General features: G+C 41.5%; 1 protein-coding gene across 1 annotated transcript in view; it reads left to right on the top strand.

The window, feature by feature from the left end:
* LOC149175887 (poly [ADP-ribose] polymerase 2-like) overlaps positions 1–22,527 on the top strand; it is a 445,779-nt gene that overhangs the window by 279,218 nt on the left and 144,034 nt on the right. The window contains exons 15-18 of the mRNA XM_089419780.1: positions 303–413; positions 622–697; positions 10,982–11,124; positions 11,263–11,336. Coding sequence (XP_089275906.1) covers positions 303–413; positions 622–697; positions 10,982–11,124; positions 11,263–11,336 — 404 coding nt within the window. The remainder of the gene's footprint in view (positions 1–302; positions 414–621; positions 698–10,981; positions 11,125–11,262; positions 11,337–22,527) is intronic.

The following is a 22,527-nucleotide window of genomic DNA, read 5'->3' as shown; positions in this document are numbered from 1 at the left end:
ATTACAAACCTGCTGACACAATATGAACAATATCATCGACATTGGAGCTTGTTGCTTGCTCATTAACTAGTTGAGTTTCTGTTTTCCATATTATTTGTTGACGCTGGGGTACTAAAGCTTTTGTATATCTTAAATGTCTGGGTGTCGATTGTATTTATTTGTTCTTGCAGAAGCATTCAATGTATTGCAAAGTAGTCAGAAAATAGGTAATAATTATACCAGTGGTCTCTGTTGTGATGATTAGAAACTTTCATATATTAAATTTTATCTTTGTTTAAATATCCTTTTTTGCATGCTTACAGATAAAACGATACTTGAGTAATACCCATGCTGAGACACATTCAAGCTACACAATTGAAATTTTACAAGTTTTCAAAGTTTCAAGAGATGATGAAGATGATCACTTTCAAAAAGTAAGTTGGATTTTGCATGCTCCACATTATTTTATTGCAGTGTCTGTTTCATGGGTATCCTTCTGTTGCATTTAACCAATGGTTAGAATCTTGCCATATACCTTACTCTCTTGAGAATAACTTCTTAATCTTTGTACCTAACTATATTTTATGTTATAAGGATTCCTGGTTTTTCTATTAATCTATTATTCCGTTTAATTTCATGCAGTTTCGCACTACAGAAAATCGGATGCTTTTATGGCATGGTTCAAGACTATCAAATTGGATAGGCATTCTTTCACAAGGTCAACAATCAGAGCTGCTTTCAATTTTTTTTGTTTTTGTTCTTTCTGTTATTTGTGGGTATGTAACAGATCATTTAAATGAGCAGTGTCTTCTATAACATGTTGATTTAACTTATAGACTCTCTCATTCATTTGTGCAAAAATACTTTTCCTTAGTTGTTCATTTTTGCAAAAATACTTTCATTAATGATGCAATATCTCCTTTTGGAGACTTTTTTTTTTTTGGTTTAAGTTGAAATGTGCTATTTTTGTGTTGGTTGTTCCTGTGGATACCATTTGTCACAGATTTATTTTGTGACATTGTTTGAGAATGAAAAGAAGGAGAAATTACACTAATGTCCATTAATGATGGAATAGGCTAGTGTGATTAGAGGCGCATAATTAAGCAATGATAACAAGGGGAGAGCTAAAGAACAACTTTGTCCTAATGAAAGATAACAAAAATACAATTTATTATAAGGAGACCCTGATCGTATATAAATAATAAATATAGGTATAAGGAAAAGTTAGAAGAATTAAAGTCCCCATCAAAGAAAGGGATGAAAATTATAAGGCTATAAAGCGCTTAAGGCTAAGGGAGAATATAATGTCATCTGATTGTAGTCCTCAACAAAAGTCAAGCCTATTAAACTATCCATGGTGATCACTAAGAGCTTGTCCAAAATACTAGGCCAGACATTTGCTACGCTGTCAACACCCTCAGTCAGTTCATGGTGGAATCTAAGAGGGCCCATTGGGCAACAACCAAACATGTTCTCAGATATATACAGAGAACAATCGAGTATGGACTATTGTACACCAAAAGTAATGACATCAGCCTGAGTGGGTTTACTAATGCAGATTGGGCTGGAAGTTTAGTAGATCGGAAAAGTACCTCTGGGTACTGTTTCAACATTGGATCGGGGATGAATTCCTGGTGTAGTAGGAAACAGAAATCTGTAGCTTTGAGCTCAACTGAAGCAGAATATATGGCCGCTAGCACAACTTCGTGCAAAGCCAAATGGCTTAGAAAATTGCTTGTGAACCTATTCAAAAGACGGATGGAGGTGACCAGGATCATGTGTAATAATCAGAGCTGCATCAAGCTCTCTGAGAATCCAGTATTTCATGATTGGTCGAAGCACATATATATTCGGTGTCACTTTATCAGAGACTGTGTCTAACGAGGAGAAGTACAGTTGAACTACACTCCTACAAGAGAATAGGTGTTAAAATTGGCAACCAGGGCAAAACTTCATGTGGGTCATCTTATTCATGGCTAATAATATTTTTATTAGATTCCTCTCGTCGAGAGGTGTAGGATTGATATAAAGATCATCCAATTCCGATAAGTATTCATGGAGATATGAATTTATTTTGATTATGGAATTATTATCAAGCCGACCTACAACTCATGTAGGCTCAGAAGCCCAACAGTCGCATCTATTCACCCACCAACGTTGTGTATAAATATAAGAGGACTTTTCCTCATTTAGACTCACTCATCTCATCACATCTCTCTCTCTCTACTGCGCAGATATGAGTCTCTTCTTTACTGCGCTGAAATGGGTCTCTCTCTCTCACACATGTGAAGCCGGAAGCTGTTGAATTTGAAGCTGCAACTGCAGAAGTAAAGATTGACTTGCGTGGCCTAGAAGATCTCCTCTTTGGAACTGCGCTGTAGGTTCATCTGAATCTCCTTTGAAATCCGCAACTTTTGGTGGTGGAATGAAGTCAATCCGACGAATGGTTTGCAAGATATCGACTGCCCTAGTTTGAAGCCGGAAACTGCTGAAACTGAAGGTACAACTGTAGAAGTAAAGATTGACTTGCGTGGCTTAGAAGATCTCCTCATCTTAACTGCGCTGTAGGTTCATCTGAACCTCCTCTGGAAGCAGAAACTTTTGGTGGTGGAATAAAGTCAATCCGACAGTCGGTTTGTGAGATATCGTCTGCCCTAGTTTGATAATGAAGCCGCTAATGCTGATGTTGCTGATCTAGGGTTTGCTACTGCTAATATGAATCAGATTTATTGTACTATTTCTCTCTGCTGAATTATTGAAGATAAAAGAAGATTTGATCAAAGGGTTTCCCCACACATTGTGGGGTTTGTCCCTGGCTAACCGCCACATCTTGTGTCTCTTGTCTTGGCTTGTTTTCTGTCGATCGTTTAATGTTCTATCTGCACTTTACTTTATGTACATGTGATTGCTAATCGGTGGAATATAATAAGAAAAAGAAGTAAACTGTTATAAGCATAGAACATACCATAACTTAACAATAGGTGACAAACATCCTCACTAAGGCTCTAGGAAGAACAAAGTTTGTTTATTTCATGGAAAAGATGGGGATGGTGAAGAATCCATTTCAGTAGCAGAAATGGATAAGTATCTAGGGATGCAGTGCAACAGTTAGCAATGGTAGTGCTATGGGCAGCATGGTCAACATGTTGAGAGCAATGTTGCACGAAGCGCCTCCCCTCGGTTCCAAGCCCGTAAGCGCGTCCTGTGCGGAAGCGCCTAGGAAGCTTCGCCGAAAGCACGCTTCCGAAATTCGGAAGCGCGCTTCCGATTTGTTTTGCCGCTTCTTGGACTTTTCGAAAGCGTGGCTCGGAAGCGCGCTACCGAAGCGCCGAAGCGTGCTTCGTACAACGCTTCGGGTGTCGGGAAGGTGGTGCTTCAGAGGAGGAAGCGTATGCTTCCCGTACGCTTCCGGAAAAGCATTTAGAAAATCGTTTTTTTTCAATTTTTTTTTTAATTTTAGGTGAGTTTGCTTGTTGGGGGTGGGTCCACCTTGGGTTAGGGTGATGAATGAAGTAAAAAAAAATATAAATATAGCAGATGCTCCCTCATGGTAATGTTAAATTGTTAAAGTAAAAGTGACATTCTCCTTTATTTTTCATTTTCATCCTTTTACTTAAATTTTTAACATTACCATGAAATGACTCAGGATGTTTGAGAGTGGTTCCAGCCTCATTGGACTTCATATGGAGAAAATAGAATTTCATATCCTATTCAAAATTCAGCAGACTTAACAGTTTTCAGGAATTCAGGAATCAGGATCAATGGGATTGTGGCATTTCATTAGATTATATCAAGTATGAAGGTATGCGATTAGCATTTAATCAAGAGCACCAAGCCCTACATGTACCCTAGTGTTGGTGGTGTTAATTGTTGAACTCCTTTGTCACGCGGTACGCCCTTAGCAAAAAATTACCTTTCAATCAAGTCAAAATCATCGATCAAGCATGTTAAGCTTTTTCTACCATATTTTAAGTCTTGAATTAGGTAGTTTGATCAAAATTGGGCAATGTTGACTAATATCCCTAGACAATCGAGGTAGAGGCAAAGGCTAGACAAGAGGAGAAGAATCTAGATTCTAGATGGTTGATGCATCTAAATGGTTGATGCTTGAATAATTAATCATTAATGTACAATGGATGTTATATCTAGCTTGATTTATGCAAAAATATGCATGTTTTCATGTCTTCTACAACTAATTTGGTCTTTGGGATGTTTGTTTTGAGTATAAATGCAAATATATATATATATATAGTAGACGCTTCCGCAGACGCTTCGCTTCCTAGATTTTTGGAAAATGACGCTTCCGCGTCCCCGCTTCGTGCAACATTGGTTGAGAGGGCACTGCAGTACAGATGTATCAGTGGCAGTAGCAGAACCATGGGTAGAAGTAAATGAGGCAGCAGTGCAGAGGATGTTGGGTAGCAGGCCAAGCATCAACACATGTACCGGTGCTGGAGGATCAGTGTGATGTTCAGTGGTGGAGCATTACTAGAGCACATTCCTCGCTAAGAGGGAGTGTTGATTTGTGGTAGCATTGGATGTGCTCTAGCCATGAAAATTGGTGGAGAGGCTAAGGCACATAAGATCTCCAAGACCCAGAAATCGTTTTCAGAAATTCCATCCAGATGAGGAGTTATTAAAATAATTAATATTTTTAATGGGCTCCTAAGTGTAAACTTAGGAAAATAAAAATATTAATGAGTATTAATAAAGATAAGGATGAGAAGCTTCTAAGAGACAAGCATCAAGTTTGTTTTAATATTAGCCGTTGATTAGAGACTTAATCTTGGCTGTTGATTCGTCAATAGGAAAAGTATAAGAGAAGACTTGAGGGTCATTAGGAGACACACTAGTAGATACTTAGTGTACCAAGGAAAATCGATTTTTAGAGAGTGAAATTGTTGATTTGGGGTAGCATCAGATGTGCTCTAGCCATGAAAATTGGTGGAGAGGCTAAAGCACATGAGATCTCCAAGACCTAGAAATGGTTTGGACAGATTGTACCCGGTTTGGGAGATATTAAAATAATTAATATTTTTAATGGAGTTCCTAAGTCTAAACTTAGGAAAAATAAAAGATTAATGGGTATTAATAAAAAACTAGTTTAGAAGGTTCCAAAAGTCACAGATCAAGCCAAATCTAATCTTAGCAGTTGATTAGAGATTTAATATCGGCCGTTGAAGGACCAACGAGAAAAGTATAAGAGAAGGCTTGAGGGTCAATTGGAGAACACACCAGAGTGATCAATCATTCGATTTGCCAGAGCAGGGGTTGCTAGGTAAATTCGAATCAATGATCAACAGCGAGGGGCAGTGAGTACTAGGCAGAGAGGCAGAGACAGTGCTAAGAGACTAGCGCAGAAGCAGAGAGCGAGAGGCAGCACTAGTTCAGGCCACGCAAAGACCATCAAAGATAGCGTAAAGGCAAGAGGGACTGCATCATCCACGCAGAGGCTGCAGGAGTGACGCAGAGGGTCCCAGTGGCTGCACGGTGCCTCAAAGGGCTGACACAGGGCAACAAGAGGCTAATGTAGAGGCTAGAAGGGCCAGCGCATAGCTTTAGAGATGCTGGAGAGGGTTTCGTGGGATAGGTTTTCTAGATACCTGTTTTGGAATAGAGAGGTATTGCTACCGTGTATTTTTTCTCTGTCCAGTGTGCCGGTTAGACACCCAATTGTACTCAAGGAAATACTGATAATAATAAACCCTCAAAATAGTTGCATCGGTTTTCCCGCATTGGGTTTCGCCGGGGACATTTGTCCAAAAATAATGGTGTCACTTGTGTGTTTGTTTTCTTTCAGCTGATGATCTGTAGATGTTGTGACTATACTATGTTTATTTTGGTATTTAAATGTTTTAAATAACTTGTTCAGAATTTACAAGTAGAAGAAATAAACTAGTAGAATACAAATTAATTTTCTAACGGAGAGACTTAGAAAATTCAACATGGTATCAGAGCGTGGTTGTAGATCACAGGAAGACTGAAGGCATTAGCCGACCAGAGCATTTTCAACAGATTCAACTATCCTGAGTGACAGAACTGATCCTTGTAGAAAGCGACAGAGGAAGGAGTGATGCAGAGGGATTGCGTCATCAGTCTGGGCCAGAGAAAGGTAGCGTAGAGGCTGAGGAGTGCAGAAACAAGCTCACACAGAGCCATGTAGAGGCTAGGAGGACTGACGCAGTTGGCCGAGGGAGCTGTTTTGCTAGTGTCGGGATTGCGCAGAGCCAGGTGGCTTAATCCTTCAGTTGTTGGGGCATTGGAGGCTATGGGTAGTTTGCGAGAGCGAAGCTGATGGGGTACTATGGTCAAAACAGTGTCGACTGGGCAAGACCAAGGTAGAGGGAGTTGCTGCCGAGGAATCTGGATCAGTGTTGCAGTTGCACAGACGATCGGAGAGGGGCAACTTGATGTTGGCAGGAGGATTTCCAGGAGGGAAATCAGGACTCAGAGGTTGTCCAGAAGAGAACTTCCAGACGGGAAGTAGAGAGACTCAGTAGGAGTCGAACAGAGGACTTCTAGGAGGGAAGTAGAGAGACTCAGAGGAGTCGACAGAAGAGCAACGAGATGGTTGTGAATGGGTTGAGAGATTAGGATAGGCTGGATGGAGCGTCCAACTTTGTGGTCTGGAAGGCCAGGATCTTGTCCATTCTAGATAGACACCACATTAAGGGATTTGTCTCGAGAGTGATAACTATCCCAGTTGACCCGATAGCTAATGAAAGGTACGAGGAGGCAATGGCTAAGGCTAAGTGCATCATCCTTGATGGGGTCAAGGATCATGTGGTACCACATATTGCTGAGAAGGAAATGACAAAGGAGATGTGAAACGCCTTGAAGTCATTGTACTAGCATACTTCCATGCAGAGAAATATGCTCCTGGAGAATCAGCTAAGGGCATACCAGATGCAGAAGGGAGAGCAGATAGATGTCTTCCTCGATCGGTTGAAGGAGATCCGTGACCAGCTAGCTTCCATAGGGTTCACGCCGGATGAGCAATTAATCGTGAGGACCACACTGAACGCAGTTGCCGAGGATTGGGAGGTATTTGTCTAGAGCATACTGGGCAGGACAAGTCTTTCGGATTGGGAAGAATTGTGGGTGGTTCTTTGGCAAGAAGAGATCAGATGACTGACCAAGGCGGGGAGTAGCGGCAAAGGGGTCAGAATCAACAAGGAAGAAGAGGATGCGGCTTTAGCATTTGTGGCAAAGCAGGAGAAGAGGAAGAAGAAGGACCTCTCCAAGGTCAACTGCTTCCATTGTGGGGAACTGGCTCATTTTGCGAACTAGTGTCCGAGGAAGAAGAGTAAGGGAGAGGCTTCTGACTCAAAGGTAGTGCCAGCGAAGGCGGAGAAAGCAGTCGAGGAGGATGAAGATTGTGCCATGAGTGCTCATGTGCCACTTGAGAAGAAGTGGGGAGACATTGAGCTATAGTCAGGAGGACTACAATCGATGAGGGTCAGGATTCTTGAGGTACCCAACCTCTTGGATTATAACTTGCTACGGGAGCCCTGAAGAGGAGTAGCAGGACTGGCAGATGTTGGTAGAGATGGATGCGAATGGAGCGACAAAGAGTGCTAGAGTGCAGAAGTCCCGAGACAACGCGAGGCTAGTAGGCTGCAACAATGCGAGACGCATGAGAGTGTTGCACCAGTGCAAGATGGCACAGAGCGGTGTGCAATGGTGCGAGATGCACAGAGTTGTTGCATCAACACAGAGGTCAGTAGAGGGAGCACTTGTTAGCGACAGAGGGAGCTTCAGCACTGGGAGTGTTTCTATCCTGACAAGGATGTCAGTAGTTGGTTGGATCAGTTACTTCTCAGTAACTGAGTTGCAGTGCAGTAGCATTATGCAGTAGCATGATGCAGCATGATGGGAGGGGATGCAGTGCAAATATAGTCCTGGGAGGATGGACCATCGACAACATAGAGTAATACAGGATGCAACAATGCAGAGGATGTTGGGCGGGGAGGCCTAGCATCACCACAGGTACCAGTGCCGTATAATTAGAGTGATGCTCAGTGTGGAGTATTACTGGAGCATAGTCCTCACTAAGATGGAGTGTTGATTTGGGGTAGCATTGGATGTGCTCTAGCCATGAAAATTGGTGGAGAGGCTAAAGCACATGAGATATTCAAGACCTAGAAATGGTTTGGACAGATTATACTTGGTTTGGGAGATATTAAAATAATTAATATTTTTAATGGAGTTCCTAAGTCTAAACTTAGGAAAAATAAAATATTAATGGGTATTAATATAAAACTGGGTTAGAAGGTTCCAAAAAGTCATGGATCAAGCCAAATCTAATCTTAGCCGTTGATTAGAGATTTAATCTCGGCCATTGAAGGACCAATGAGAAAAGTCTAAGAGGAGGCTTGAGGGTTAGTTGGAGAACACACTAGAGTGATCAGTGATTCGATTTGCGAGAGCGGGGTTGCTAAGCAAATTCAAATTAGTGATCAGTAGCGAGGGGCAGTGAGTACTGGGCAAAGAGGCAGAGATAGTGCCAAGAGACCAGCGCAGAAGCAGAGAGCGAGAGGCAACAGCGAGTTCAAGCCACGCAGAGCCCAACAGAGACAATGCAGAGGCCAGAGGGACTACGTCATCCACGTAGACGTTGCAGGAGTGACGCAAAGGGTCCCAGAGGCTGCGCAGTGCCTTAGAGGGCTGACACAAAGAGGTTTGAGGCTGACGCAGGGCAGCAAGAGGCTAACGCAGAGGCCAGAAGGGCCAACACAGAGCTTCAGAGACGCTGGAGAGGGTTTCGTGGGACAGGTTTTCTGAATACCTGTTTCCGAATAGAGAGGTATTGCTGCCGTGTATTTTTTCTCTGTTGGGTGAGCCAGTTATGCACCCAGTTGTACTCAAGGAAATACTGCATAATAATAAACCTTCAGAATAGCTACACGGTTTCCTCGCATTGGGTTTTTCTGGGGACAGTTGTCCAAAAATAACAGTGTTGTGCATTTGTTTTCTTTCAGTTGATGATCTGTAGATGTTGTGACTGTATTGTGTTTATTTCGGTATTTAAATGTTTTAAATAACTTGTTCAGAATTTACAAGTAGAAGAAATAAAACAGCAGAATACAGATTAATTTTTTAACGGATAAACTTAGAAAATTCAACAGAAATCGATTTCAGAGGGAGAGTTGCAGGGTGGAGGAAGAGGGGTGATTAGCAGCAGTCAGGGAGCTCAGAAGAGGTGACACAGGGACTCTGAGGGACATCGCAGAGGGAGATGTAGATTATAGAGATGCAGTGGATGATGTAGCGAAGGACAGAGCAACACAGGATGACGCAGTAAGGAAAGGAAGTCCTCTAGGGTGTCAGAAAGTCTCGGAGAGAAGTCTCAAGTGTTCTCTCCTAGTGTCTATGCAAACTTTTTCTGTAAAAGCGATTGTTGCTGAAGATTAATAAAACCCTCCTTTGCTGCACCGGTTTTCCCGCATTGGGTTTTTCCGGGGACAATTGTCCAAAAATAACTGTGTTGATGTGTTTGATTCTTGTGCATATATTTGTTTATGTATAATGGTGTGATATTTGCAGTAGAATTTATTTTAATATTTATTGAAGGGATTTCATAAATAACTTATTGAGAAATAAGTAGGTAAAATAAATCAGTTGCTGTAGTAATAGAATTTCTGTTTAGAAATTTTCACATACTCTACATTCATGGGTTTACTAGGGATTTTGTGCATGAATGTGGGAGAACATCACTTTTGTTTCTCTGCAAGTTTTTTTTTTGAAAATAGTAATGATAATGTATTTGAATTGATCATTGTATCATTTCAATATCACAAGCTTATAGCCTAAAACATAATGAAGGAGTTATATTACAGCCAAACTGGCTTATTTTTACATTTATAACATTTAGAAAATTTGCATGTAAAAAAGGCTTCTAGTGCTTTGGACAGAGGTTCCATCTATTGAGAGATTGTGGTGTCTTGAACTCTGCTATTATTTAGTTTGATGATAGTCTAATTAGGCCGTTTACACTATATCCCTTTTACCTTGGAATACAATTCGTCCAATCCTTAAGCTTGTAAGCAAAGCGGATATCACTGGTAGCTTACTAGCCCCATGAACAATTTGCTAAGAAAGTCGCCAATCAAAAAATTGACCAACATAGAGTGAATGTGCTACAAATAGGAATTGAAACCAAGTGGAGTGGATAACATTTTGACAAAATAATTTGGTCATTGTGGTCTGCCCGAGAAATACTATTCAACCCTCTCTAGCCCATAAGTAAAAATGAGATTTGCCGGCACCTTTCCAGTGCCACCATAAATAAATGGAAACAACAGCTTGCTGACATGTATGTACATTATTCCCCTCTGGAATTGAACATGTGGTCTGCAGGGAGAAAGCCGTTATTCTTAACTGTTAGGCACTCAGGTTGTACTGTTTGCACCATATCTAATGAAGGGTGCTGTAAAATATCTTTGCAGTTTTCTCAACATTAAACACTTTATTCTATTCTCTCTTCCCACGGTTCCCGTATACTCTTAATGGATGTAACACAACTTTGACAATTTGAAGTTTTCTTTATGGCATACATCTCTAGTTTCCTTGTGACATATAATTCTGTTCCATGTTCGTTTTTTGAATGCTAGCTTAAAAGGAAGTTTAATGCTACTGAATTACTGTTTGGAATATCTGAAGTGGATCTATTTACAATACCAGGTCAAGTTTATGTAAATTTGTACCGTATACTATATACATAGAAAATAATAACACCTTTGTAAGTACAAGAAATTGTTGGAAAATTTATAGTTTTCCCTTCTTTTATGACTTTGAATTATTATTCTCTCTATAGAGAAATTTGTAAGTAGGCAAGTTAGAACAAAACACATTAAAATTTGAGTACTTAAAGTAGAGAAGTTTGAGGAATACATGAACTAGGTAATTCCAGTTGAATCCTAGATATAGGCATTTTGATGAAGGCGGTGTGGTGGCGGACTGTTTGTTCATTTTCTTACTTGAAAGTTTTCTACTGTTATAGGACTCAGAATTGCTCCTCCAGAAGCACCAGTTACTGGGTACATGTTTGGAAAGGGAGTGTATTTTGCTGATATGTTTTCCAAAAGTGCAAACTACTGCTTTGCATCTCCTTCATCTCCAGTCGGTGTACTTCTCTTGTGTGAGGTGGGTTGAAGTTCTCTTTCATGATAGGAACATTTCAGAAAGGAAATATTCAATACAATTTATTATTTTAAAGTATGTATTGCTGTGTTTCTAATAATCTTGTGATAATGATTTTGAAATCATTCTATTTTTACAAAGGTGGCATTAGGTGACATGGTTGAACTTCTACAAGCAAATTATCATGCAGATAACTTGCCAGCTGGAAAGCTGAGGTTTGTTTCAAATCCTTTTTTTCATATTCCTGTAATGTATGTAATTAAGAAGAGTAATGAGATGATTTATTCAATGTCCCTATTAGATGAATCATGTGAGCTGTTTTCATTCAATCAAATAAAATCGTGTGCTTATAATGCTAAGTTGTAACAGATTGGCATGAATATGTTAATTGTTACCTAGCAATCTATTATTGAAACAACTTGATAATTGGTTCTGTTCTTGCTCATGAGAAACTTTCTTCTTGTAAAGTTTGGCTATAATGATTAGTTTATAAGGTAGGATAAATAAATTAATATACAATGAGAGATTAACTAGGTGGGTTAATGGGATTGAGGAAGAAGAACAATCAGCAATAAGCTCCTACTGGAGTGCCAAGGGTTTCTCTGAAAGCATAATGTAAGCAGTAACTGAGAATTATGTAGAGATTGACAAAGAAAGTATGAAGAATCTAGATTTGACGAATCAATACAATCACAAGGATAAGGTTCGATCAAAAGAAATTGAATGCACTTGTAGTATACTCAAGCAAAAATTCAAGCAAATATTTTTTTTCTCCCACAAATTTGAGGCTATCTCTTTGACACCTTTCTAGAAACAGTTAGTGTACAAATTTTGGAAAACAACTTAAGCCACAAAACTCAGACATATGTCAAATATTTCATGAACAAAATAGGATAAATAACATCAGTAAATAACTGAGGCAATTCTGAATTTTTATTTAAGAATGGTCTCCAAGGATTTGCAAGTATAACTTGAGAACAAACTCTGATATTTGCTCCATTGATATGGGGGCAATATATTTTATTAACTTATTGACATTACATTGCTTGAGAAATTTGCTTTGGCACATCACTCAGCCTCTTGGACCAGCGTTGCACAAAATGGCCCCCCCCGGATCAAAACCCTGAAACGCGACCTGTACGGATCCGCGAGTGATCCACCACTCGAAAATTCCGAAACGCAGATCGGGTAGGAAAAGACGATTCCTGCCCTGTGGGAACCGTCCGACCAGGTCCGTGTTTTGGAATTTCTGGGACGCGTTTCAAGGGGCAGATCACCCGACTGATCCACTGCGGATCATGGCCGACTCCAGGCAGATCGCGACCGGTTCCGTGGGCTGCCGGCTGGTTCCACCATGTGACCACACTAATTTGATTTTATTTTTGTCAACTTGTGGTTGGGGTTGGGTTAGGGAAGGGAATGAAGGGATCAAAAGCCTCTTTCTCTTCTCATTTGTTCACTCTTGTATTTTTGGAGAGTTTGGAGAAGAGAGGAGAAGAGAGCTTGGAGGAGAGAGGAGAAGAGAGGAGAAAGAGAGGAGAGACTTGAGGAGAGTTTGAAGGAGTGAATAAGGAGGAGCTAGGAGGAGTAAAGAGGGGCTTCTATCTACAAGAGCTAAAGAGGTAAGTGCAAACCCCAAATTCCCTCATTTTTCTGTCATTGTTTTTTGTATTTTTCTCCTCCCTCTCCTACTCTTTCCCATTCTTTCTTCTTGCTCATTTAATTGCAGGTTGTCCACCACCTATATTCATATTCCAAGATGGTGTTCTTTTTGGCTTTTATGTATCAGTTCACTTTTGGTTTTCATGATGGAAATGGGGAGTAGGAATAGAAGGGAAGAAGAACAAGAGTCTACTGGTCCCCATATGAGTGACCCAATGTATGATGAGGAGGAAGGGTTTGAAGAGGAAGGGGATGAACCCAAAGGGATCAATGAAACACTAGAGGACAAAGTTGCATTGACGTCGTTGTGGAACCATGTGACCAAATTTGAAGGGGGAAAAGGTGGTGGAAGCTACAAATTTTTGTGCCCTCATGGTTGTCATGGAAGAAAACCATATAGTGGTTCATATACCCGTGTGAGGAGGCATCTTTGTGGGGTGATAGACAGTGATGAGAAAAAGGCTATTGTGGGAATACAAATTTGCCCAAACATTTCAACTGAACAAAGAAGAAAATACATCCACATAGAGGAGGTTGCACAACAAAAAAAAAGAAACAAAAAACTGAGTCCTAATCAAGTGCAACCTCTAGATTTGGTAGCTCATCACGTCATGATACTTGTACAAGCTCTATAGGTAGAACAATAGGGGATTTCCTTAATGTTGCTGGGAGGGATGATGTGGATGGAAAGCTAGCCTGATTTCTTTGTGCTTGCAGTGTACCATTCAACGTGCTTCGCTCTCCCTATTGGCATGTTATGGTTAAAGCCATCAATGAAGCCCCAAAAGAATACAAAAGCCCCAACTATGAGAAAACTAGAACAATGTTATTAGAAAGAGAAAAAGCAAAGGTTCAAAGAGCTTTGACACGTTTTACAAATGAGTGGGTGGATTGTGGGGTATCCATTGTATCAGATGGGTGGACAAATATTAGAAACCAACGTTTGATAATTGTTCGTGGTGTAGTATTTATTACATGTCATGACTCCTCCTTCATCAGTGAAACTTCCCAAAACATTGCAGATCTCCTATTACAATCAATCATAGATGTTGGTCCTAATAATGTGGTTCAAGTGATCACTGATAATGCAACAGAGAAAGTTATTGAGCGTAGTCATCCACACATCTTTTGGTCTGGTTGCTTGGTGCACACATTGAACCTTTTGATGCATGATATTGTGAAGCAAAAAGAATGTGGATGGATTAATAAGCTTTACAAGAGAGGGAAGCAACTCATTAAATTTATCACAGAGCATACAAGGGTAAACTACTTTTATGGCAGTTAATCCACACATCTTTTGGTGTGGTTGCTTGGTGCACACATTGAACCTTTTGATGCATGATAATGTGAAGCATAAAGAATGTGGATGGATTAATGAGCTTTACAAGAGAGGGAAGAAACTCATTAAATTTATCATAGGGCATACACGGGTAAACTACTTTTATGGCACTTAATCCAAGTTGCAGTTGCTTAAACTTGCAAAAACAAGATTTGCAAGTTATTACCTCACCTTTAGGCGGCTAGTGAAGGTGAGACAAACTTTAACTAATATGGTGACCTTTGAATCATGGGAGGAAATTAACAATGATAGAGATGGGGCTAATGTAGCCAAGGACACTATTCTTGACATGTTATTTTGGTCACAGATTAAATATGTTTTGCAATTCACCAAACCAATTTATTACATGATCAAGTTTGCAGATTTAGATCGACCAATAATTGGGGAGGTGTATGAGCAAATGGATAGCATGTTGTGGCAGATTAAAGACATTGTTGAGCCTAGAGATATCACCTTGTACATTTATATTTGTGCAGAGGTGGAAAACTGATGAGATATGTCAAACATTCCATTGCATGCCTTAGCATATGTTCTGAAACCTAAATACATCATGGCTTTCAAAACCAAAACTTGGGGGGGGGGGGGAGCAGGAGAAAACCACACCTAGATCTAGAGGTTCTAGAGGCTTATATGAGAGCATTGGGTAAATTAGTCCTTGATGAGGAGTTTGCCATGGTATGAAAATAGTTGAGCAACTATACGCTTAGCACTGATCCGTTTGGGAGCATGCATGCAATTAGAAATCAAGAGATTTTTCTTCTCTTGAGTGGTGGAACATGTATGGAGGTGCTACTCCACTTCTACAGACTTTGGCATTGCAGTTGCTATTACAGGTGGTAAATATTTCTTCTGTAGAGAGGTGTTGGAACTCTTATTCTTTCATCCACAGTGTTAAAAGGAACAGGTTGAGTTTAGACTGGGTAGAGAGCTTGGTTTATGTTCACTACAAGTTGTGATTGTTGTCCCATTACTGTGATGATGCAAAGACTAATAAAGACCTTAAGGTTTGGGACATAAGTCTAGAGGAGCCCAATTTGGAGGATGGAGTGTTACGATTAGAGCAATTAGAGGATGCTCTTATCCAGAATGATGATGATCAAGTTGAGATGCCACCCCCATCTGGTACCTTGGTTCCCAGGTTTCATGCTTCAACACCAACAACAAGGGCTTCATTTTCTTCAGTTTCAGTGCCACAACTTCCATAGGCACCATCTTCTTCATTGCCACCACGTGGAGGCCCATTGCCATGAACTGTTCTTGCTGGAAGGAGGAGAAATTAGTAGATATATTCACAATTTACTACTTTTGTCATAGATTAGACTTGTAGGCTTGTTGTGAATTTGAACTTTTTTGTCTTACTCTTCCTAGTTCAGTGTATGCTTGAGTCTTGGTGGTGGCCAAGTGGCCTATTTTGTAAACATTATTGTTTGAATTTTGGAAATGACTAATGTTGACAATTGCTGACTTGCTAGATAAGTTACTTGAATGTTTGATGATTTTATGATTTATCTTCTAAATGTTTTATATTGTATAATATGCTTAAAATTTGATGTATGTTAATTGCTAGAATCTAGATGGTTGATGCTCGAATAATTAATCATTGATGTACAATGGAATCATGGATGCCATATCTATCTTGATTTATGTAAAAATATGGATGTTTTCATGTCTTCTACAACTATTTTTATATTTGGGATGTTTTTTTTCAATATAAATGCAATATATATATATATATACTTCCGAGACGCTTCGCTTCCTAGATTTTTGGGAACTGACGCTTCCGCATTCCCGCTTCTGAAAAACATCCCCTTTTCTTCCCCGCTTCATGCAACGTTGTCTTGGACCTAACAACTCGGCCTTCAATAGAAAATATGCTACAACAATCTGAATTACCTTCTAGAAATGGAGGATATGTCAAGGAAATTCAACTTGAATACTTGATCTTTGGATATAATAGACACAACCTCTACGAATAATAATGTCAAATGCCAAGAAGTTGCGAAGGGAATTTTCCACATCCTTGTGGTAATAATTATGAAGAATTTAGACCTCTACAAGTTATGAGCTAGGCCCCTTTTCATTGATTAAAATCCCAACTTTGACTGTCAACAAGTAAGCATGAGATTGATTTGCTCTATAGTGCACAAATCCTGAGATAAATCCAATGTTTTAAAACTCCGACTCCGGTTCGAAAACGGTTGAGGGTCGGCTCCGACTCTGACTCCGACTCGGTATCGACTCGACCGATTTGATTTCAATGACTCGTCGTTGTAAAAAATACATTAAATATTTTTTTTATAAACAACATAATCTTAAAGATTTTCATTCATGTTTTCAAACACAAAGCTTTAAAATATAGAGAGAAGACAACATATGATCAAAGTAGGCTCATGAATATATCCATTATATCAAAATGGCACCTAGTGCACTGTCCAATACAAAGTTCATACTTAGCCACCAATGCCAGGATTCTTTTCTGCCTCAGCCTAAGGACAATCACTAGACTATAACAACAATAATACCAATTCTCTGCCCCTAATGAAGTCTCAAAACCTTCGATTTAATTCTGGTCAAGCTCCAGAACAATCAGAGGTAAATACGTATTTATTAGTCCATTGCCAGAATGTTTTCCTTTTTAAAAACATTGTATGGCTCAATGCATTGTTTCAGTTTTCTAATTCGATGTCTCTCGATGTCTCTCCACCTTTTCTCTAGAGGCACATGAGCACTCATGGCACAATCGTCATGAATCTCGACCTCTTTCTCTGCCTTAGTTGGAGCTGCCTTTGAATCAGAAGCCTCTTCTTTTCTTTTCTTCATGGGACACTGTGATGCATAATGTCCCAATTCCCCACAATGGAAGCACTTAACCTTGGAGATATCCTTGTTCTTCCTCTTCCCTTGATGTCACGCAGATGCTAGAGCCGCATCCTCCTCCTCGTCTTTCTTGACTCGAACATCCTTACCACTACTCCCTGCCTTGGTCAACCTCCTGATCTCTTCTTGTCGAATAGGTGCCCACATCTCCTCCCAACTGGGGAGAGTCGCTCTGCCCAAAATGCTTTGGACAAACGTCTCCCAGTCCTCAGAGATTGCATTCAGAGCAATCCTGACCATAAACTATGGATCCAATGTAGACCCCACGGAAGTAAGCTGGTCCCGAATTTCTTGCAACATGAGGAGGAAGGGATTGATCTCCTCTCCCTTTTGCATCTGATATGACCATATTTGATTCTCCAATAGCATCTTCCGCTGCACGGAAGAGCCCTAGTATAAGGTTGTCAAAGTGTCCCACATCTCCTTTGTTGTGTTCTTCTCAGTAATATGTGGTATGACATGATCTTTGACCCTGTCAAGGATCATGCACTTCGCCCTCGCCTGGGCATCCTTATACTTCTCGTTCTCAGTTGGGTCAACTGGGATAGCCACTACTTTCAAGGCATAGTCCTTGATGCGATGTCGATCCAGGACTGCTAGGATCCTGGCCTTCCAGATGACAAAGTTGGAAGCCCTACCCAACCTGTCTTGATCCTTTAGTTCGTTCCCTGCCATTCCAGCTCCTCTTCTGGACTCCCTCTGAGTCTCGACTCCCCTCCTCGAAATCTCCCCTTAAGTCTTGATTTCCCTCCCGGAAATCCTCTGGCTAGCTGTTGAATCACTCCTCTCCAATCCTCCTTGCAACTGCAACTTGGATTTGGATTCCTTAGCTGGAAATCCGTTGAAGTAGTGATTCCCTCTACCTTGGTTCCGTCTCCTTAGACACTGTTGTGTATTGACAGAAACAACGTCCCACCAACTCCTCAAATCACAATTTGCCCATAGCTCCCCAAGCCCCGACAACTGAAGAAATTGAGCATTTTTGGCTCTACGCAATCCCGAAAAAAAATTGAATCTGCTCCTTTGGCCAGCTTTGTCAATCCTACTGGGATGAGCAGGATGACATGGCTCTTCTTGAGTCTCTTCTGCCTCTGCGCTGGCCCTTCCGTTGGTTCGAAATGATGACGCAGGCTCTGCGTCACTTCTTCTCTTACTGCGTCTGCTCTGGAACAACGCTGTTTTTCAGGACAACTACTACTACTGCAAATTTCAGATTTCTGCTAGTGTCTTCAGTCCTCCTATGCTCTGCAATTCTCTGATACCATGTGGAAATTTTTAAGTCTAACACATCAAAAATCCCTATTGCATTATTTGGTTTATTATCTCCTACTTGTTCTCTCAATTAACAAGTTATTTATCAATATAAATACCGAAATAAACACAAATGCAACCTTCACACATATACAAATCAACAATTGAAATAACTGAGACAACACAAGGGACACCGTTATTTTGGACAATCGTCCCCGGAAAAACCCAATGCGGGAAAATTGGTGCAACAGATATGAGGGTTTTATTATTATGCAGTTTTTTGAATACAACTAGGGTGTTAGAAATGGCTCACCCTTCAGAGATTTTCCTTGGCAGAAGTACCTTTCTTCAGAGACAGGTATTCTGGCTAATCAGCAACCGAATGAATACCTCATAGTGACTTCAACTCCTCCCTTCGCTGGACAACAAAAGCTGCTCCAAGCTAGCCTCAGGAACTGCATCACCCTCTACGGCACTCCGTTAGGTAACCAACTCTCAGTCTGGCCCATGAAAATTCCTTAGTGCTGCCTCCTCAGCCCAGCATCAGTGCTGCAGCTCTCTGCGCTGCCTGCGTCAGCCTTTGCTACCACTACGTTAGCCTCTTGGCCCTCCGCGTCCTCTGCGTTGGCCTCCTCAACCCCTGCGTTAGTTCCGACTGCCTTTGCGTCAACCTTCCTAGACTCTGCGCTGTCTCTCTAGCACTCTCTCTGCCTCTCTGCTATGCCGAATTGCCCCTCGCTGCAACAGATCACTAACTTGATTTCTAGGCAAACCCTGCCCAGAAAATCGAATTGACTGATCAACTTGGTGTATCTCCAACTAACCGTCAAGCCTCCTCTTATACCTTTTCTGTTGACGATTCAACGGCCGAGATTAAGTCCCTAATCAATGGCTAATATTAGATCTGGCTTGATCCTCATTATTTAGAACTTCCTAACCCATATTATGTTAATACACATTAATATTTTAATTTTCTTAAGTTTATACTTAGGGTCTCATTAAAAATATTAGTTATTTTAATAACTCTCCATCCAGGTGGAATTTCCCCAAATGATTTCTGGGTCTTGGAGATCTCATGTGCCTTAGCCTCTCCACCACTTTTCATGGCTAGAGCACATCCGATGCTACCAGAAATCAACACTCCCTCTTAGCGAGAAATGTGCTCTAGTAATGCTTCACCATAGAAACATCACACTAATCTTCCACATTTGTACCTCTGCTGATGCTTGACCTACTGCCTCACATCCTCTGCACTGCTGTTCCCTGTACTGTTGCTCATGACAATGCCATTGCTACATCTGTACTGCAACTCCCTCTCAATATGCTACTCATGCTGCCCCTAGCACTGCCATTGCTAATTGTTGTACTACAACTCAGTTACCGAGAAGTAAGTAACTGACTTCTCCCAAATAATGACATCCCTATCAATCTGGAGGTCTCGTGACACTGAAGCTACCCCTGCTGCTATATTGTCTCCCTCTACTGCTACTGCGTTGCTGCATACACCTCTATGCCTCTCGGACTGCTGCAACCTCCATTGCACTGCCTCATATTTTTGCACTCAAGCATTGCCTTGCTGCTCCACTACACTTTGCTCCACCTGACACCTGTCATCATGCTAGTATTGTTAAGGGCTCCCGTAGTCAGATGTGATCCAAGAGTTTGGGCACCTTAAGGATCTTGCCCCTAGTATGTAGTTCTCCTTACTACAACTCGATGTCTCCCCACCTGTTCTCTAGAGGCGCATGAGCACTCATGGCACAATTGTCATCAATCTCGACCTCTTTCTCTGCCTTAGTTGGAGCTGCCTTTGAATCGGAAGCCTCTCCTTTTCTTTTCTTCATGGGACATTAGGATGCATAATGTCCCAACTCCCCACAATGGAAGCACTTAACCTTGGAGATATCCTTGTTCTTCCTCTTCGCTTGATGTCCTGCAGGGGCTAGATCCGCATCCTCATCCTCCTCTTTCTTGACTCAAACTCCCTTACCACTACTCCCCGTGTTGGTCAACCTCCTGATCTCTTCCTGTTGAAGAAATGCCCACATCTCGTCCCAACTGGGGAGAGTCGCTTTGCGCAAGATGCTTTTGACAAACATCTCCCAACACTCGGAGACTGCATTCAGAGCAGTCCTGACCATAAACTCTGGATCCAGTGTAGACCCCATGGAAGTAAGTTGGTCCCGAATTTCTTGCAACTTGAGGAGGAAGGGATCTATCTCCTCTCCCTTCTGCATCTGATATGACCGCAGTTGATTCTCCAATAGCATCTTCCGCTGCACGGAAGAGCCCTGGTATAAGGTTGTTAAAGTGTCCCACATCTCCTTTGCTGTGTTCTTCTCAGCAAAATGTGGTATGACATGACCTTTGACCCCATCAAGGATCATGCACTTCGCCCTTGCCTGGGCATCCTCATACTTCTCGTTCTCAGCTGGGTCAACTGGGATAACCACTACTTTCAAGGCATAGTCCTTGATGCCATGTCGATCCAGGACTGTTAGGATCTTGGCCTTCCAGATGACAAAGTTGGAAGCCCCATCCAAACTGTTATGATCCCTCAGTCCGTTCACTCCCGTTTCAGCTCCTCTTCTGGACTCCCTCCGAGTCTCGACTCCCTTCTAGAAATCTCCCTTTGAGTCCTGATTTCCCTCCTAGAAATCCTCTGGCCAACTGTCCAACCGCTCGTCTCCAATCCTCTTTGCAACTGCAACTTGGATCTGGATTGCTTGGCTAGAAATACGTCGAGGTAGTGATTCCCTCAACCTTGGTTCCATCTCCTTAGACACTGTTCTGTATCGACAGAAACAACGTCCCACCAGCTCCTCAAATCACAATCTGCCCACAGCTCCCTAAGCCCCAACAACTGAATAAACTGAGCCTTTTAGCCTCTGTGCAATCTTGGCAAAAGACCGAATCTGCTCCTTCGACCAACTGCATAAATCCTACCTGGCTGAGCAGGATGATGTGGCTCTTCTTGAGTCTCTTCTGCCTCTCTCTGTCTTTGTGCTAGCCCTTTGTTTGGCTCGAAATGATGACGCAGGCTCTGTGTCACTTCTTCTCTTGCTACTTCTACTCGAGAACAACATTGTTTTTCAGGAAAGCTACTACTGCTGCAAAAGTCAGATTTCTGCTGGTGTTTTCAGTCCTCCTGTGATCTGCAAAGCTCTGATACCTTGTGGAAATTTCTAAGTTTGACAGATCAGAAAGCGCTACTGCATTATCTGGTTTATTATCTCCTTGTTCTCTCAAATAGCAAGTTATTTATCAATAGAAATACTAAAAGAAACACAATTGCAACCTTCACACATATACAAATCAACAATTGAAATAACTGAGACAACACAAGGGACATTGTTATTTTTGACAATTGTCCTTGGGAAAACCCAATGCGGGGAAAACGCTGCAACAGATATGAGGGTTTTATTAGTATGCAGTTTTCTGAATACAACTAGGGTGCTAGAAGTGGCTGAGCCTTCAAAGATTTTCCTTGGCAGAAGTACCTTTCTATGGAGACATTTATTTCGGCTAATCAGCAATCGGATGAATAGCCTCACAGTGACTTCGATTACTCCTTTAGCTGGGTAGAGAAAGATGCTTCGAGCTAACCTCAGGAATTGCGTCACCCTCTATAGCTCTGCGTCAGCTAACCAGCTCTTAGTCTGCCCCACGAAAATTCCTCAACACTGCCTCTTTAGCCCGGCGTGATCTCTGCAGCCCTTTGCGCTTCTTGTGTCATCCTCTGCTGCCACTACGTCAGCCTCTTGGCCCTTTGCATCCTCTGCACTAGCCTCCTTAGCCTTTGCGTCAATCCCGACTGCCTCTGTGTCAGCCTTCCTAGGCTCCTTTTTGTCTCTTTGGCACTCTCTCTGCCTCTCTGCTATGTATTCCCGGTGTTATGACGAATTGCCCCTTGTTGCAACAAATCACTAACTCGTTTCCTCATCAAACCCTTCCCCAAAAAATTGAATTGACTGATCAACTTGGTGTATCTCCAACTGACTGTCAATCCTCCTCTTATACTTTTGTTGCTGATGATTCAACGGTCGATATTAACTTATTAAGTCCCTAATCAACACGTCAGAATTTCTAAGTCTATCACGTCAGAAATTCTTCCTGCTTTATCTGGTTTATCCTGGTCTTCCATATGCCAAAGTTGGAGGCTCCATCCAACCTGTCCTGATCCCTCAATCCATTCATTGCTATCTCCGCTCTCCTAGACTCCCTCTGAGTCTCGACTTCCCTCCTGGAAGTTCTCTCCTAGACTCCCTCTGAGTGTT

The sequence above is a fragment of the Pinus tabuliformis genome, chromosome 4_1, assembly GCF_031772625.1.
Source record: "Pinus tabuliformis cultivar Carrire ecotype Pingquan chromosome 4_1, CPIR1, whole genome shotgun sequence".
NCBI lineage: Eukaryota > Viridiplantae > Streptophyta > Pinopsida > Pinales > Pinaceae > Pinus > Pinus tabuliformis.
This window is presented reverse-complemented; position numbering and strand designations above follow the sequence as displayed.